Genomic DNA, 17376 nt, shown 5'->3' with positions numbered 1-17376 from the left:
AGCCATCAAGGTTCATTTTTTTTTGTTTTTGCATATGATATCCAACTGTTCCAATATGATTTATTGAGAAAGACCATCCTTTTTCTATTGGAATGCCTTTGTACCTTTGTACAAAGGGAAACTGTCTTGATCACTATAGTTTTATGGTAAGCATGGAGTCCATTACTGTGAATCCCCCAACTTTTTCTTTTCCAAAATTATAGTTCTCCTGCCTTTACATATAAATTTTAGACTCAGCTTGTCAATTATTAAATAAATAAAATAAAATGAAATAAAATTCCTTCCAGGATTCTGAATGGGATTGTGTTGAATATATGGATCAGTTTAAGAAAAAACCCAACATTTTCACAATAATGAATCTTCTAATCCATGAACATGGTACATATCCTCATTTATTTAGGTCTCTGATTTCTTTCATTCTGTCATTTTCAGTATATGGATTTAGCACATATTTTGTTAGATTTATACTTGGTTTTTTATATTATAAATAGTACTTTTTTAACCTTCCATTTCCAATTGTTCATTGTGAGTATATAGACATACAATTGATTTCTGTACACTGACTTGGCATCTTGTAACCCTGCTGAACTCACTTATTACTTCTAGCAGCTTTTTTGTAGATTCCATTAGATTTCCGCATAGACCACAGAGGCAGATGTGAACAGAGACGGTTTTACTTCTTCCTTTCCAATCTGTATGTGTTTTATTCATTTTTCTTGCCTGATTGCACTGGGTAGGACTCCAGTATGATTTTGAATAGGAGTAGCAAGAGCAGACATTCTTGCTCACGTTTTAATCTTAGAGGACAGCATGTGGTCTTTTCACCAAGAAGAATTATCTTAGCTGTAGAATTTTTTGTAGATACCCTTTATCAGGATGTGGATATTTCCTTTAATTCATATTTTGCTTACATTTTAATTTTTATTTATTTATTTATTTATTTATATATATATTTTTGCAGTACACGGGCCTCTCACTGTTACGGCCTCTCCCTTTTGTGGAGCACAGGCTCCGGACGTGCAGGCGCAGCGGCCACGGCTCATGGTCCCAGTTGCTCCGCGGCACGTGGGATCTTCCCAGACCGGGGCACGAACCCGTATCCCCTGCATCGGCAGGCGGACTCTCAACCACTGTGCCACCAGGGAAGCCCCCTTGCTTACATTTTTAAAACCATAAATGGTCAAATTTTGTCAAGTGCCTTTTCTATGTCTATTGAGATGATTGTGTGATTTTTTTCTTCTCAAAGTCTGTTGATATAGTGACACCTTTTATTCCCAGGATAAACCTCACTTGGTAATAATGTATTATCCTTTATATATGTTGTTGATTCTATTTGCTAAAATCTTATTAAAAATGTTTGCATCTGTGTTCATGAGAGTTACTGGTCTGTAATTCTCTTTTCTTGTAATGCCAAATTATTTCTAGTATTTCTGATTCCATAAAAGTATTCCCTTTTATACTGCCTGTATAAAACATATTATATCACTGTTAATTCTACTAAAGAACTGCTTTTTCTTTACGGTATGAATTCCAACTGATGGAATACATGCCCTTAAAATAGGTTTTAGGCTTCCCTGGTGGCGCAGTGGTTGAGAATCCACCTGCCGATGCAGGGGACACGGGTTTGTGCCCCGGTCCGGGAAGATCCCACGTGTGGCTGGGCCCGTGAGCCATGGCCACTGGGCCTGCGTGTCCGGAGCCTGTGCTCCACAAAGGGAGAGGCCACAGCAGTGAGAGGCCCGCGTACCAAAAAAAAAAAAAAAAAAAAGGTTTTTATCCAATAAAATTAAGATTACTGATAAGTTTCTTGGCTTTAGGGCTGGGCCAATTGCTACTAGCACATTTTAGGTAAATAACATTCTTTACTAAACACTGTGAGATCATTCATTTGAAACTTTCAGAATAATTCATAGAAAATAGATAATATATTAAATTACACACTGAATGGTCAATCTACAACTGTAGAAATTTATATATGAAGCAGCTCTTTAAAGAAATAAGACCCACAAATATGTCTGTCTTGGGATAATATATATAATTGAAACGAATAAAACCTGCAAGACCAATATTGTAACACTATGTTCTGTTAGTCTTTTTTTAAAAAAAAATCATACAATTAGTAATCCATTTGTGCTTCCAATATTCATACGTATGAGCTTAAAGGAAAAAAAATCTCATGATAATAAAAAGGTTTTATACTCATATATACTTTTAAATTACACTACTGTTTAAACATTTTCCTAAAGTCAAACCCTCCTTTCCGGCTGGCATGGTTTTTCAAGCCTAACTCTTGACAGGGGGCGGGGCCCTCTGGCATTAGTGAAGTAAAGAAAGTGGTGATACGATCAAGCTGAAACCATTAATCCAGGTCTTTGAATTGCACTGGCTTCTCCACCTGCACCTTCCCCACTCTCACCCTCATCGCCAAGCCCATCATCCATAAAATGACCCATTTCTTCAAGCTTTAGATTGTTTACTTGTTTCCCATCATCCTTAACTTGGCACTGTTTTAGGGAGCCTACGGCTGACCTCCTCACGCCTAACAGAAAATCATGCAACTTGCTGTACATAAAGCAGCGGCATGGCTTCCATGACCATAGAAATTGACTCCAGGAAGAAAAGAAACACACAGTGCTAAAGAGGACTGCAGCTTGTGAGGACAGGTACACCCAATCCAGCCAGCCGCAAACTGACATCTTCTTTGCTTAGCATTCTCATTCATGGGTTAGCTTTCTTGGACCACTGAGTTGGGAGCTGGTGGCGATTATTCTCCAGGAACACGTGCCAATGGAGAGGCTGTGAAGCAGCAGTTTGGGCTGGGTTGGCGTTTGATGTGGCCTGAGCTGAAACGGCAGCTTGACATTGTACAAAATATCACATATTACTAATGAGCCTACAAATGTTTGCCACCATAGCATCTGCCATGGACTGAAAGCAAGATACGCTGGCAATCCAGCTGGAACAGCTTGCCCGAGAAACTGGTTGTCTACGTTTCTTTGTATTACGTGTGGAAACAGATAACTATGTGGGAATCCATCTGTGCTCGTGGAAGCGTGTGTTGTCTGTCTTTCTGAGGAAGAACTGGCGGCTCTAGACACGATTTCTTGACTGGATGATGGAGTGGCTGATCTTGAGTCGTCTGGACTAGAATTGCTGCTGGACGCTGGCGTTTCATGGCTTTCTCTACTGGCACTGGGTTTGGAGTACTCAGATGAGCTCACGAAAAATACACAGAGGATAAACCATGACACTCATTTTGTTTTCTGATCATCTTTCCGTGGCAAGTGATCGGGAAGGAGTCTGCCCAAGTAGAGCACTCTGATCCTTTGTCGAATTTATTATCTCACAGTTTCTGAGGGTCTGGAATCTGAATGTGGCTTAACGGAGTCCCCTGCCCAGGGTCTCACTAGGCTGCAGTCAGGAGCTGGCAGGTTACGTTCCATCCAGAGCCCAGGGCTCTCTTCCAAGCTCACGTGGTTGCCAGCAGAATTCAGTTCCTTATGGTTGTGGGATGGAGAGCTCTCAGAAGCCACCTGAAGTTCCTGACGAATGCCTCTCTATATAAGCAGTTCACATCATCGCAGCCTGCTTCTTCAATCCAGAATTCCCCTCTGTGGAAAGGTTTTAACTACAGAGACTATTTATTTAATAGGTAGAGTTGGAATATATATACATTCAGGTTGCTACTCCTTTTTCAAAGTGCTTAGGAAGTTTGAGTCTTTCAAGGAATATGCCCATTTCATCTAAATTACTTTCCTAGCCATAAAGGTATTCACAGTATTCTCTTATTGTTCTTTAACTCTCTGTAGAATCTGCAGTAAAGTCCTCTCTCTCATTTCTGATATTGGTAATTTGTGTCTTCTCTCTCTTCTTCCTGAGCAGCCTGGCTAGAGTTTTATCAATTCTAATGATCTCAAAAAAACCCCCAAAGACTATCTATTAGGTTTCACCGATTTTCTTGATTGTTTTTTGTTTCCTTATCGTGTTGATTTCTGCTCTTATCCTTATTACTTCAAATTTTCTGCTTATTTTGGGTTTAATATGCTCTTTTTAAAAAAAACTCTGAGGTTGGGAATTTAAGTTATTCATTCAAAAAATTTCTTCTTTTCAAAAACAGACATTGAGAGCTATAAATTTCCCTGTAAGTGATGGCAGTGCTTTAGCTGCACCCCACAAACTGGGAAATGTCATGATTTCATTTCCATTCAGTTAACAATACCGTCTAATTTCCATTGTGAGTAACTCTTTGGTCAATGGGTTATTCAGAAGTATGTTATTTAGTTCCAGATGTTTAGGGATTTTCCAGATATTTTTCTACTACGGGTTTCTCATTTAATTCCAGAGAAATATCAGTCAGAGAACATCCTTGAAATGATTTGAACCCTTAAATTTTTAAAAACATGTTTTATGATCCAGAATATGGTGTATTTTGGTAAATGTTTTGAGCACACTTAAAAAGAATGTGTATTCTACTGCTGTTGGCTGGACTGTTCCATACGTCTGTTAGATCAAGTTGGTAGATGACGTTATTCAAGTCTTCTATGCACTTACTGATTTTCTGTCTACCTGTTCTATCAGTCATTGATAGGTACGAGAATCTCTGAATATAATTGCAGATTTGTGTATTTCTCTTTATAGTTCTATCACTTTCTGACTGATGTATTTCAAAGCTCTATATTGTCAGGAATATAAATTTTTAGGGTGGTTATGGTGTCTTGATGAATTAACCACTTTATCATTCTGAAATGACCATTTTTATTCCTGGTAGTATTTTTTGCCCTGAAATTTATTTTGTCTAATGCCATCAATCTACTCCCAGTTTCCGCTGATTTGTGTTAGCAGAGTACATTTTTTTTTCCAACCGCTCACTTTTAACCAATGTGTGCTTTCATATCTAAAGTGAGTTTCCTGTAGGCAGCATATTGTCAGGTCTCGCTCTTTATTCAGTCTAACAATCTCTGCCTTTCAGTGAAGTGTTTAAACAATTTACCCTATGATTATGGATATGGTTGGGTTCCAGTCTACTGTTCTGTGGTCTCCTATGTGTCTAATCTGTGCTTCTTTCCCTCTTCTTCTGACTTCTTTTCTGATGAATAAAGTATTTCTAATGATTCCATATAATCTCACCTGGTGGCTAGTAGCTGTAACGATTTTAGTGTTTTATTGAGGCCTTTGTATGATACATATCTTACTTAGCACAGCCTGCCTTAAGATAACATCGTACCATTTCACACATGAGAACCTTCCAACAGTTACTTCCGCCTCCTCTCTCCCAAACTTTGTACTACCGTTGTTCCACAACTTACTCATAAACCCCTCAATGTACCAATCAGGATTCAGTCTGGAAAAGAGAAACCATTCAATGTGTTTCTAAGCACAGAGTTTTAACACGGGGAATTAGAGGCTTATATCAGTGGTCCCCAACCTTTTTGGGACCAGGGACCGGTTTCATGGAAGACAATCTTTCCACGGATGGGGGGTGGGAGTGGTTCAGGCAGTAATGCAAGTGATGGGGAGAGACGGGGAGTGACGGGGGGATGACGGGGGAGCCATGGGGGGGGCGATGGGGGGTGACGGGGAGAGACGGGGAGCGTCAGATGAAGCTTCACTCGCTAGCCCGCCCGCCACTCACCTCCTGCTGTGCCGCCCGGTTCCTAACAGGACCAGAACTGGTCCACGGCCCCAGCGTTGGGAACCCCTGGGTTACATGGCCATTGCCACCACTGGGGGGCTAAAGCCAGAGAAGCCGTCACTGACCATCTCCCTGCCGTAATGAAGCAAGTGATTCTCAAGAGCTTGCCCGGATGCCAAGACCTCGGGGAAAGCATCGGCAGCCTTTCTCACCCTGCAGCTGGGAAGAAGCAACTGTGCTCTCTCAATAACAGTCTCTCTTTCTTGAGCCTTCCAAATCTCCCAAGGCTGCTTCTAACTGGCCTGCTTCACACAGGAAATGGGCCAGTGGGCAATGTAGTTCCAGGCTTGTCTTCCTTGAGTCAGGGAGAGTGTGGGAAGGAGAGGCCACAATGCCCAACTGACAACAGGCAATTTAGCCCAGTCAGTACCTTCTGGGTGTCAAGTTTACCCTTTTAATTTTAATTGTTAACAGTCTCACATGCAAAAAGCAGAAAGACAGTCTTCAGAGAAATCTGTTCTGTAACAGCCAAATCACACACACCTGATCAAATATTTGTTTCTCCTTTCACCCAGAAAAGGAAACAAGCAATCTCCTTATGAGGCTGAATATTGACAGCATTCCTTAGATTAACTACTAAATTACTACATTCCAGAAAATAACCAGGAACATAAGTTTCTATTAGCTTGAAAAGAGCCATGAGGTTAAGAAACAGCTTCATTATCTGTAAGAAGCCAAGTTACTTTTTCTATTTTAGTAACTAACAATACACGCAAACTTGTGTACAAGACCTGGCTTGCATGGTGTCAGACTGAAAGTGCTTCTGAGTTTGGTTTAGATGACATTCCTTTGCAAAACTGACACAAAGGGACAAGATACGGGTGAAAATGCCGACATATTAACAGCCGAGCTCCTCTGTGGGAAAGAACTTTGATTTTGAGAAAAATGACTTTGCTAGACCATTTTACCTGCACCTGCTCATTTTACATGAGGCTTCTTCAAGGCACGTTCTGAAAGGAAACTGCAAGTCAAAGAGGTGAGGGCTTCTGGTTTCCCACTGCACATGGAAGGAGCTTGGAAGTTGCTACTCCCTCCTGATAATGGGTAGACAGCTAAACAGACTGAAAAACTAACTAAAACTAAGTCTTCCAGGATCCGTAAGAGAGGCGAGGACACAAGGCAAACCACTGCCCCCAAGATTGGAGAGACAGAGGGACTAATGAAGAGAATAACTTAGCAGAGCAGAGATTCAAGAGTAGAAACCACCACAGGAACCAGACGCCAGAACCAGTAGGAAAGCCTGAACTGTAATGCATGAGTTGCTGGGGGCTCAGTGTGGACCACTTGGAGACCTAAAAACTCCAGGGGGACCCAGTCACGGGGAGACCCTCTCAATTTCGTGAGATTTACCTCCAAGAGCTTGACCAGGTTCCCACAGTAAATACTGGAGATGTTTCCCCTTGTGCTTCCAGCAGGAGTGGGGAAAAAGCACTCTGAAATATACCAGAGCGTGCTGTTCTTCCTAACGAGGCCTGCCCTCACAGGAAGCTAGCTAACCAGACCCTGACCTGCTGGGGAATTATCAGACCCTAACTGACTGCAGGGAAGGGAAAAAACACTTGACCCTTGAACAACATGCATTTTAACAGTGCAGGTCCACTTCCACATGGGTTTTTTAAAAAAGTAAATATTACAGTACTACACAGTTGGGGCTGGTTAAATCTGTGGATGCAGAACTGTGGCTATGGAGCGCCGACTGTAAGTTACAGGCAGATTTTCAACTGCACAGAGGGTCAGCATCTCTAACCCTGGTGTTGTGTAAGGGTCAACTGTACAAAACTCCAGACTACTCTAGAATTCCATTTGGGAGAAGGGAAACACCCAACTCTAGCCCACCCTAGCCATACTCTCCCACCTAAGAGGGGAAGAAGAAGAAAAACAACGGAGAAATACTCGTGTGGTTCGCAGTTCAGAGGCACAGGATCACTAAAAGACTGAGACCTGATCATGGGACCGGAGAATGCTTCCCCTCCCCCTATACCTCACCACCACATGACTAAAGGCCCATTTACAGCAGCTCCTTTTACATGATACATCATGTCTGGCGATCAAGAGAAAAATGACAAGCCATAGCAAAAGACAAGAAACACAATTTGAAGAGACAGAGCAGCATCAGAACCAGACATAACCGGAACATTGGAATTACCACACTGGGAATCGAAAACAACTATGATTACTATGCTCAGGGTCTAATGGATAAAGCAGATAACATACAAGAACAGATGGGCCATGTAAGCAGAGAGACAGAAATTCTAAGACAGAAGGAAGAAGAAATGCTAGAGATCAAACACAATGTAACAGAAACAACGAATGCCTTTTATGGGCTTATTAGTAGACTAGACATAGCTGAGGAAAGAATCTCTGAAATTGAGGATATCTCAACAGTAACCCCCCAAACTGAAGAGCAGAGAGAACAGAGACTGAATAAATGAAGCGAATTTCCAAGGACTGTGGGACAACTACAAATGGTGTAACATACATGTAATGGGAACACCAGAAAGAGAAGCAAGAGAGAAAAGAATACAAGAAGTACTTGAAACAGTAATGACTAAGAATTTCCCCCAATTAATGTCAGACATCAAACCACAGGTCCAGGAAGTTCAGAGAACACCAAACAGGATAAATACACCCCCCCTTGCAAAAGGATGTTAGGCATATCATTTTCAAATTACAGAAAAGCAAAGACAAAGAAAAAAAAAATCCTGAAAGAAGCGAGAGAGACAGGACTTCCCTGGTGGTCCAGTGTTGAAGGCTCCGTGCTCCCACTGCACGGGGCACAAATTTGATGAGGGAATTAGAATCCCATATGCCGCGTGACGCTGCCAAAAAAAAAAAAAGAAACAAAAGCCAGAGAGAATCAACCTTACCTACAGAAGAACAAAGATAAGAATTGCATCAAACTTCTCCTCAGAAACCATGCAAGCAAGAGGAGAGTGGAGTGAAATATTTAAAGTGTTGAGAGAAAAAAAAACTACCAACGTAGAATTCTGTACCCTGTGAAGTTATCCTTCCAGAGTGAAGAAGAAATAAAGACTTTCTCAGACAAAAATTTGAGGGAGTTTGTTGCCAATAGACCTATCTTGCAAGAAATGTTAAAAGGATTTCTTTAGAGAGGAAGAAAAATAATACAGGGCAGAAACTCAGGTCTACCTAAAGGAAGAAGGATTAAGTGAAGGTAAAATAAAAACTTTATTTTTCTTATTTTTTTTAATTTATTTTTTTGCGGTACACGGGCCTCTCGCTGTTGTGGCCTCTCCCGTTGCGGAGCACAGGCTCAGCGGCCATGGCTCACGGGCCCAGCCGCTCCACGGCACGTGGGATATTCCCAGACTGGGGCACGAACCCGTGTCCCCTGCATCGGCAGGCAGACCCCCAACCACTGCGCCACCAGGGAAGCCCTATTTTTCTTATTCTTAATTGATCTAAATAACAATAAATTAATAACAGCAACAAAGTATTCAATTATTTATGCTATCTATATACTTTATGTATGTATTTATATGCTTATGTATGCTTATACATAAGTGAAATGAGTGATAGCAGTGATACATAGGACAAGAAGAAGGAATGGGATTATTATGTTATTTTACAGTACTCACACTATCTGTAAAGTGGTATAGTTATTATTTGGAAGTGGACTTGGATTAGTTGTAAATGTATATTGCAAGCCCTAGAGCAACCAATAAAAAAAGGAAGTATAACCAATATGCTAAGAAAAAAGAGAAAATGGAATCATATAACATGCTCAATTTAAATCACAAAAGGCAGAAAAAGAGTGGAAGAGAAAAATAGGACCAAAGAACAAAGGCAATGAATAGAAAACAGTAACAAATATTAATCCACCTACATCAATAATCACTTTGAACGTTAATGGTCTAAATGCATCAGTTAAAAGATAAAGATTGTCAGAGTGGATTAGAAAACAAGACTTAACTATATGTTGTCTACAAGAAGTCCACTTTAGATATAAAGACACATATAGATTAAAAGTAAACGGATGGGACCTCCCTGGTGGCACAGTGGTTAAGAATCCACCTGCCAATGCAGGGGACACGGGTTCGAGCCCTGGTCTGGGAAGATCCCACATGCCGCGGAGCAACTAAGCCCGTGCGCCACAACTACTGAGCCTGCGCTCTAGAGCCCACAAGCTACAACTACTGAGCCCGTATGCCACAACTACTGAAGCCCACACACCTAGAGCCCATGCTCCTCAATAAGAGAAGTCACTGCAATGAGAAGCCCATGCACCACAACGAAGAGTAGCCCCCGCTCGCTGCAACTAGAGAAAGCCCACACGCAGCAACGAAGACCTAACGCAGTCAAAAAAATAAAGAAAAAAAAAAAAAAAGTAAATGGATGGAGACAGATATACCATGCTAACACTATAAGCAAAAGAAAGCAGGAATAGCTATGTTAGTTGCAAGAAGGGCATTACATAATAATAACGGGGTCCAAGAAGACATAATAATCCGTAACATTTGTGCACTTAACAATAGGGCACCAAACTACATGAGGCAAAATCTGATAGAACTGCGAGGAAAAACAGATGAATCCAAAATCATAGTTGGACACTCCAGCACCCCTCTATCAGAAATGGACAGGTTGGACACGCAGAAAAATCAGGAAGGACATAGTTGAACTCAACACCTTCAGTCAGTTGGACATAACTGACATCTATAGTCTACTTTACCCTGAAGCAGCAGCATACGCATTCTTCTCAAGCACACATGGAACATTCACAAAGACAGACCACATTCCGGGCCATAAAATACACCCCAGCAAGTTTAAAAGAACAGAAATCATACAGTGTCTGCTCTGAGACCACAATGGAATTAAACTAGAAATTAGAACAATAACTGGAAAATCCCCAACTATAGGAGATTTAAACAAGTCAAAGAGATGGCTAAACTGCTCTGCAATTTAGCAGCTAAAACTCTGGCGGTGAGGGCTTCCCTGGTGGCGCAGTGGTTGAGAGTCCGCCTGCCGATGCAGGGGACACGGGTTCGTGCCCCGGTCCGGGAAGATCCCATGTGCCGCGGGGCGGCTGGGCCCGTGAGCCATGGCCGCTGAGCCTTCGCGTCCGGAGCCTGCGCTCCGCAACGGGAGAGGCCACAGCGGTGAGAGGCCCACGTACTGCAAACAAACAAAAACTCTGGCGGCGGAAACCAGCAGAAAGCAGAGGAAAGGGGAAGAAAGATGAGCAGAAAGGTGAACGAGCACACAGATTATGAGAAGGCTGAAGTATGGCAAGAAAGAAGGCAGTAAGACACGCCCAGCAGACAGGTGGGCAATGGATTTCTAGAAGCCAGGATGTCTAAAATTCCATTTCAGTTGTCTGCTGTGCTCTGCTGTCTTGAACCCTTGATCAAATGCACTATATATCCTGTCCTGTAGAGGTGGTATTTTAAGGAACAAAGGAACAGCAGCAGTTTCAAGACAGCAGAGAAGGGACAGACATAAGGAACAGCAAAGTGACTCAAATACTAATTGGGGACCAAATTATAGTCACAGGGTGATCTTGCTCTCCTTGTCTTGGACTCAGAGAAGCTGAGTGTTTGGAGCTCAAGATCTGACGATGGAATTTAGAGAAAGTTAGGATTAAGAACACATGCATGGCCAACTCAGAAAAAAAAAATTATTCTGAGGTGAGGAGAGTAGAAGAAAATGTGAAATCATTATAGAACTTCAAGGTGGGAGGTTTGAGGGCAGGTGCTGGGTTTCCACTCCAGGAGGGGGTATGAAGATTTCAAATAGTCAGAAGGACAACCTAATGTTTTTCACTTGTTTACAACGATCAGTAAGTTTGATAACACACTGGCTGGCTTGGGAAGACAGGCATATTCGTATATTGCCAGAGGGAGAGAAAAACAGGCAACCTTTGTGGAGAGCAACTTGGAAATGTTTATCACACAAATATTCTTTGCTCAGAGAAATCCATTTCTAAAGCATATATGCAAGAAAAATCACCCAGGTTTATTGCAGGCTTGCTTGTAACAGCAAAAGACTGAAAATAATGTATATGTTGTTACTAGCAGACTGGTTATATAATTATGGCATGCTACACAGCTATAAAAAAAGAACAAGGAAGTTATTTATGTATTGGAAGGCACTGATCTCCAAGATATATTGTTGGCTGAGAAAAGCAAAATACAGACCAGTGTAAGACGTGTGCTCTAGTTTGTGTAAAAAAAAAAAACAAAACAAGGGGGGGGCGGCAGCTGAAGAGAAAAAATACTTGTATATGTTTAGAATCTCTCTGAAAGGATAGCCAAGAAACCAGTAGCACTGGTTGCCTGGGAGCGTAACAGAGTAGCTGGGAAAGAAGAGGTCTTCCCAGAGTAAATCTTTTTTTTTTTTTCCTAAATTCTTTACAATTTTGAATCATGTGAATGCATGTTATCCAACATACAAACACTTAAAATAGAAATTAAAAATCCGAGGGATGCTCTGAGCAGATGAGAGCTCTACGGTTTGTACAGCCTTGGGCTTACTCGCTCGCTGCTCCTGTCCTAGGCTCCAGCTGCAGAGCTGGGCGTCCTCTGCTGCCTGGTCTTCAGTGAGCTCTGTCCCTGCCCGTGGCCTGTCCACCGCCCCCAAATCAGCCAGCTCCTCATGACCCCGGGTGGCATCTGCCCCCTCCACTCACCCTTCTGGCCGAACCGTAAGCTGGTTTTCCACTACCATACCTCGCTGCCTTATCATAGGGCATCTCAGATCTTCTCACTGCCAAATTCAAGGGCTTTCCCTCAGCGGCATTCTCCTGGACCTCAACTCATGTTTGATACTTAAGGGGACCTTCTTTAAATTCACTCCTTCCCTGTCTCCCCTCGTCTCACGGCGAGGTTTTCTTCTCACACTTCATCCTGCGCCCCAGCATTGCACATTCCCCAGTGCTCGATCCTGTCCCTCTATTCTTCTCTTTCCCCCATATTCCCGGAGTGGGGAAGGGGTGTGTCGTCACACTCTTAAGGTCTCCAGGACCACCGTTATGCTGAAGTCTCCCACATCGTGTACTGCGAGCCATCCTCTCCTCCAAGCTCCAGTCCCAAGAAGAAATGCAAACTGGGCATTTCCACCTGGCCGTCCCACCCTGACCTGGATCATTATGTTCTGTGCTAGATTCCAACCACCCACCCCACCTGACTGGCTGTGCTCTGAACTTCCGGGCAAAGGCCAGTGGCTCTGCAAATTCTGTCAGGCCCCCAGCCTGACATGCTGGAGATCCTGGGAGTCTTTTCCGCATTGGGCAAATCCTCTGAGACCAAAGGGCTGATTACGGCTGAGATCCTGCTCCTCCCTCCCTCTCCAGCCAGCCTCAAGTCTCTGCACGTTTTCCTTCCTCTACATTTTTACTGATCCACCCAAGCTCTGGAATGCATCACAAGACGATGAAACAGTCTCTGAACCATCCCATCATTTAGTCCACTGCCATACAGTGAGGACACACGGTGTCTGACGCATCACGCCACGTGCTATGGGTGTGCGAAGATGAGCGAGGCACACTGACAGTTCTACTCCAAGTCAAAGAATGGAAGGTAACAAAAGAAGTGGTAAATAAAGGGTGATGGAAATTCACATGAGGGGGAGGTATCACTTCCAGAGAGGGAGCTCTGAGAAGTTTTACTGGGGCAGCGGGGACCACGTCAGGCTGCCCTGGGCTGAGACGGGAGAGGGAAGTGAGAAGGGTGACGTAGAATACAGGGTGTTGAAGGCAGAAGAGAAGGCAAAATAGAGGGGGACCCCAGGTCTGGGAATATTTTCGAAAGGTTGAGCGAGAAAAGGCACCAAAGAAGGAAAGGTCAAAATTATAGAACAGAAGGGGTGGCTGATGATTGACAGAATTCTTACCAGGCCAGGTTCTATGAGCTTAATATTAATGCTAAGTTTTTACTCTTTTTTTTTTTTTTTTTTTTCCACAACTTCCAAGAACATGAGAATTAGAGTGAGTTACAGGGCCTTCGGATAAGGTGGCAGAGGCCCCCAAAAATGGTTAACAGAGGCCAGCCCTGGGGTGGAGGAGGCTGGGGGGATGGGGTAGTTGGGAGACTAGCTTTGGACTATTTAAGGTTTTGTATATACCTTTTGAGTTTTGTACTAGGTCTGTGTATTGACATTATTACAAAACTAAATTTTTTAAAAGCTATTTTTTTTTGTTTTACACATACCTACATTCTTTTTTTAATAGTCTTTTCCATTATGGTTTACCACAGGATATTGACTAGAGTTCCCTGTGCTGTACAGTAGGACCTTGTTGTTTATGCATCCTGTACATAATAGGTTGCATCTACTAATCCCAAACTCTCAGTCCATCCCCCCCTCACCACCCCCTCCCCCTTGGCAACCACAAGTCTGTCTCTATGTCCGTGAGTCTGTTTCTGTTCTGTAGATAGGTTCCTCTGTGCCATATTTTAGATTCCACATATAAGTGATATCATATGCTACTGGTCTTTCTCTTTCTGACTTCCTTCACTTAGTATGATAATCTCTAGTTGTATCCATGTTGCTGCAAATGGCATTACTTCATTCTTTTTTATGGCCGAGTAATATTCCCTTGTATATATGTACCACATCTTCTTTATCCATTCCTCTGTCAATGGACATTTAGGTTGTTTACCGTGAATAGTGCTATGAGTACAGGGGTGCACGTATCGTTTTGAATTATATCAAAAAACTACTATTAAAGATGAGTTTCTGAAGGGAATGAGAAAAATAGGATTACGGTAGCTCGACAAGACCGCATGTGTTGCTTTGTTCTGAAGAAAGTAAAAACGAAAGCAGTTGGAAACGTTGATGGGAAAGATCAAGTAGAAGTAAGCCCAACAGTGCAGCTGGTCAAGGAGGTGATCAGGGAGGGTGGTACAAGATCTGAACAGGCAGCTGAGTCTGCTATTCAGAGTGTGGACACAGTGTCTCCTGCCATTTCAGTAATGAAAGGCTATTGAGGCCATCACGCCCTCAGCCACTGCAGTTGCCCCCGAGGTGCACCCTGAGGGGATTCAGGATGGGGAAAATCAGGATACTGCTCCGAGACAGCTAAGGTGCCTATAAAAGGAATGATTTCAATAAGCCTAGACTCTTGCATCTTCCCATACATAGAAAAGTGATAAATTCATTAACTTGAGATGTCTGTTTTCCTTTAACAGTAATTTTTTTTTTTTTTTTTTTTGGCGGTACGCGGGCCTCTCACTGTTGTGGCCTCTCCCATTGCGGAGCACAGGCTCCGGACATGCAGGCTCAGCGGCCATGGCTCATGGGCCCAGCCGCTCTGGGGCACGAACCCGCGCCCCCTGTGTCGGCAGGCGGACTCCCAACCACTGCGCCACCAGGGAAGCCCTAACAGTAATATTTTGATGTTCCAATTGCCTGGGGGTTTTTTGGGGGGCAAAAAACCCTATATATCCTGGCTTGAACCTTACTTCTTTGGAGCAGTCCCTCAGAGTTTCCTGAGGGGCTGTATCCCGGGCTTAAGTCCTCCGTAAGTCAGCAGAATAAAACATAATTCTCAACTTTTAGGTGTGCATGTTTTTCAGTCAATACGCTTTCACCAGAAATGTCTGGGACGGGATGCAGTGGGTCCTTTCCCAGTGTCCACTCGCCTACCTTCTTCCCAGATCCAGCCCTGGGGTAGAGGGAGAAGCTGCACCAGGTGGGACTGATTAGTCTAAGGCAGTTGGCAAACTCCTGGCTCCTCTGACACGGGAATTAGTCCAGGAATGGGCATGTGACCTGGTTCTGGCCAGCAAGACCTAAGCAGGAGTTTGGTGGAGGCTTCAAGAAAGGAGGTTCCCACTTTTCTGGGAGAGCTGCAGGGAGCCATGTCTTTCTCCCACTCAGGGTGAATGAGGAAGCACATAGTGCAGCCCCTGCTGGCAGCCATCCTAGAGCCCTGAGGGGCGCTACCTCGAGGATGAAGCCAACACGTGGATGAGAGGAGAGACATGAGAAGATCCTGGACATCCTTGATAAGCTGGCTGAGCCCCTGGATCAACCCCGCCCTGAAGCCTGCCCTCCATCTGGACTTCCAGGATAAAAACCACATTAAACTGCATTTTCCTGTACTCGCAGCCTGGAGCTCTGTCACGGATAAGCATCCCTTCCACTATGAAAAAAGGAACAAGACAAACAGGGAGTCAGGAATTGAGAGAGATGATGGCGGATGGTTCCAGTTTTTCTCCGGAAAGTAAAAGGTGACCCAGGTGCTAAGTGTGAGGAGGAAGCTGAGAAGAGTGGTTTAGCGCAAAGGGAAAGAGAGCTGCCTGGGGCTACGGAGGGGGCCTGGGGGGTGTGCTGAGCACCCAGGTGAGGCTTTGAGACCTCTGCCAGCCTCGAACAGCGTGAAGCTGTGCCACCCACCCAAGACCGCCATCCTGTGGGGACAGCCTCTGGGTTGGCCACGGGGGGGGGGTCAAGAGGACAAGCGGAAAAGGAGTTGGAGATGTGAGCACAACAGCAGTTGAAGAGATGGACCCCATGATCTACGCTAGACCTGGAAGGGAGTTGAGAGTAGGAGGGGCTGATTGGTCAGGAAAAAGCAAAGGGACAAAGAGACGAGGCATCTCGTTGGATCGAAGAAGGTTCAGTGGAAGTGAGATGACAGGGAGATGATGCAGAGAAAGGTCCTTGTAAGCAGAGTTAAGTGTCCCCAGAATAACACAAGGGCCCAGCAGCCCCCCATGGCCCAGCCCACTCTACCCCCTAACCCATGAGTGCTGTTTCAGGATTAACTGAAGTAGATAAATCCTAATCTAACTGGAGCTGGACTGACACAGATAAGAACTCAGAGGGGCCTAATTCTTCCCATATCACCTGGAGCCATGTGTGGCGGCAGGAAGGAGGGGACATGTTTTCAAGTTTGTGCTGATGTTTCCGAAAACTCTGGAGGAAAGATGACACTCTGTGAAGGAGAAATGAGGGACACTGCAAAAAAAAAATCATCCTTAAACGGGTCCTTTTAGAGGACTCACCTCTGCGTTCATCTTGGTCTCTTTCTGCAGGAGCTGCGAAGACAAAAGCAGAGGTTCAGGACCTTGGTGGCACCTCCCCAAACTCCCTGCCAACACTCTCCCCGGCCACCCCCCTTCTCCCCCCACTTCCTGTCCCATTGGCCCCATCTTCCCCAAATGCCTTCACCACCTTGTGCCCTCCAGTGAGGGCACCCAGGCCGGTGTCTTATCTGAGGCAGGTGGTCGCTGGCCCCCCTGGGGACATCACACCAGTAACGTTTCTCTAAAGAACACTGCCAACCCCCAAGGTCCCCCTCTTATACTAGAAGGGATGCTTCTGTATACTTAAAAGAATGATGCAGGGCTTCCCTGGTGGCACAGTAGTTAAGAATCCACCTGCCCATGCAGGGGACACGGGTTCGAGCCCTGGTCCAGGAGGATCCCACATGCCACGGAGCAACTAAGCACGTGCGCCACAACTACTGAGCCTGTGCTCTAGAGCCCGTGAGCCACAACTACTGAGCCCATGTGCCGCAACTACTGAGGCCCGCATGCCTAGAGCCCGTGCTCTGCAACAAGAGGAGCCACTGCAATGAGAAGCCCGCGCACCCCAATGAAGAGTAGCCCCCGCTCGCCGCAACTGGAGAAAGCCCGTGTGCAGCAACGAAGGCCCAACACAGCCAAAAATAAAAATCAATAAAATAAAATAAATTTATTAAAAAAAAAAAAAAAAAAAAAGAA

At 44.2% G+C, this 17376-nt stretch overlaps 1 protein-coding gene and 1 pseudogene across 1 annotated transcript in view; both read right to left on the bottom strand.

The window, feature by feature from the left end:
- The window catches only part of BLVRA (biliverdin reductase A), a 58209-nt gene that overhangs the window by 26100 nt on the left and 14733 nt on the right, over positions 1-17376 (bottom strand). The window contains exon 2 of the mRNA XM_059074689.2: positions 16657-16689. Coding sequence (XP_058930672.1) covers positions 16657-16668 — 12 coding nt within the window. The 5' untranslated portion in view covers positions 16669-16689. The remainder of the gene's footprint in view (positions 1-16656; positions 16690-17376) is intronic.
- On the bottom strand, positions 2222-16058 carry LOC136794813 (homocysteine-responsive endoplasmic reticulum-resident ubiquitin-like domain member 2 protein; annotated as a pseudogene).

Source organism: Kogia breviceps, chromosome 9 (assembly GCF_026419965.1).
Source record: "Kogia breviceps isolate mKogBre1 chromosome 9, mKogBre1 haplotype 1, whole genome shotgun sequence".
NCBI classification, from domain to species: Eukaryota; Metazoa; Chordata; class Mammalia; order Artiodactyla; family Physeteridae; genus Kogia; species Kogia breviceps.
The sequence above is the reverse complement of the archived record's forward strand: the minus strand, read 5'-3'. Positions and strand labels throughout refer to the sequence as shown.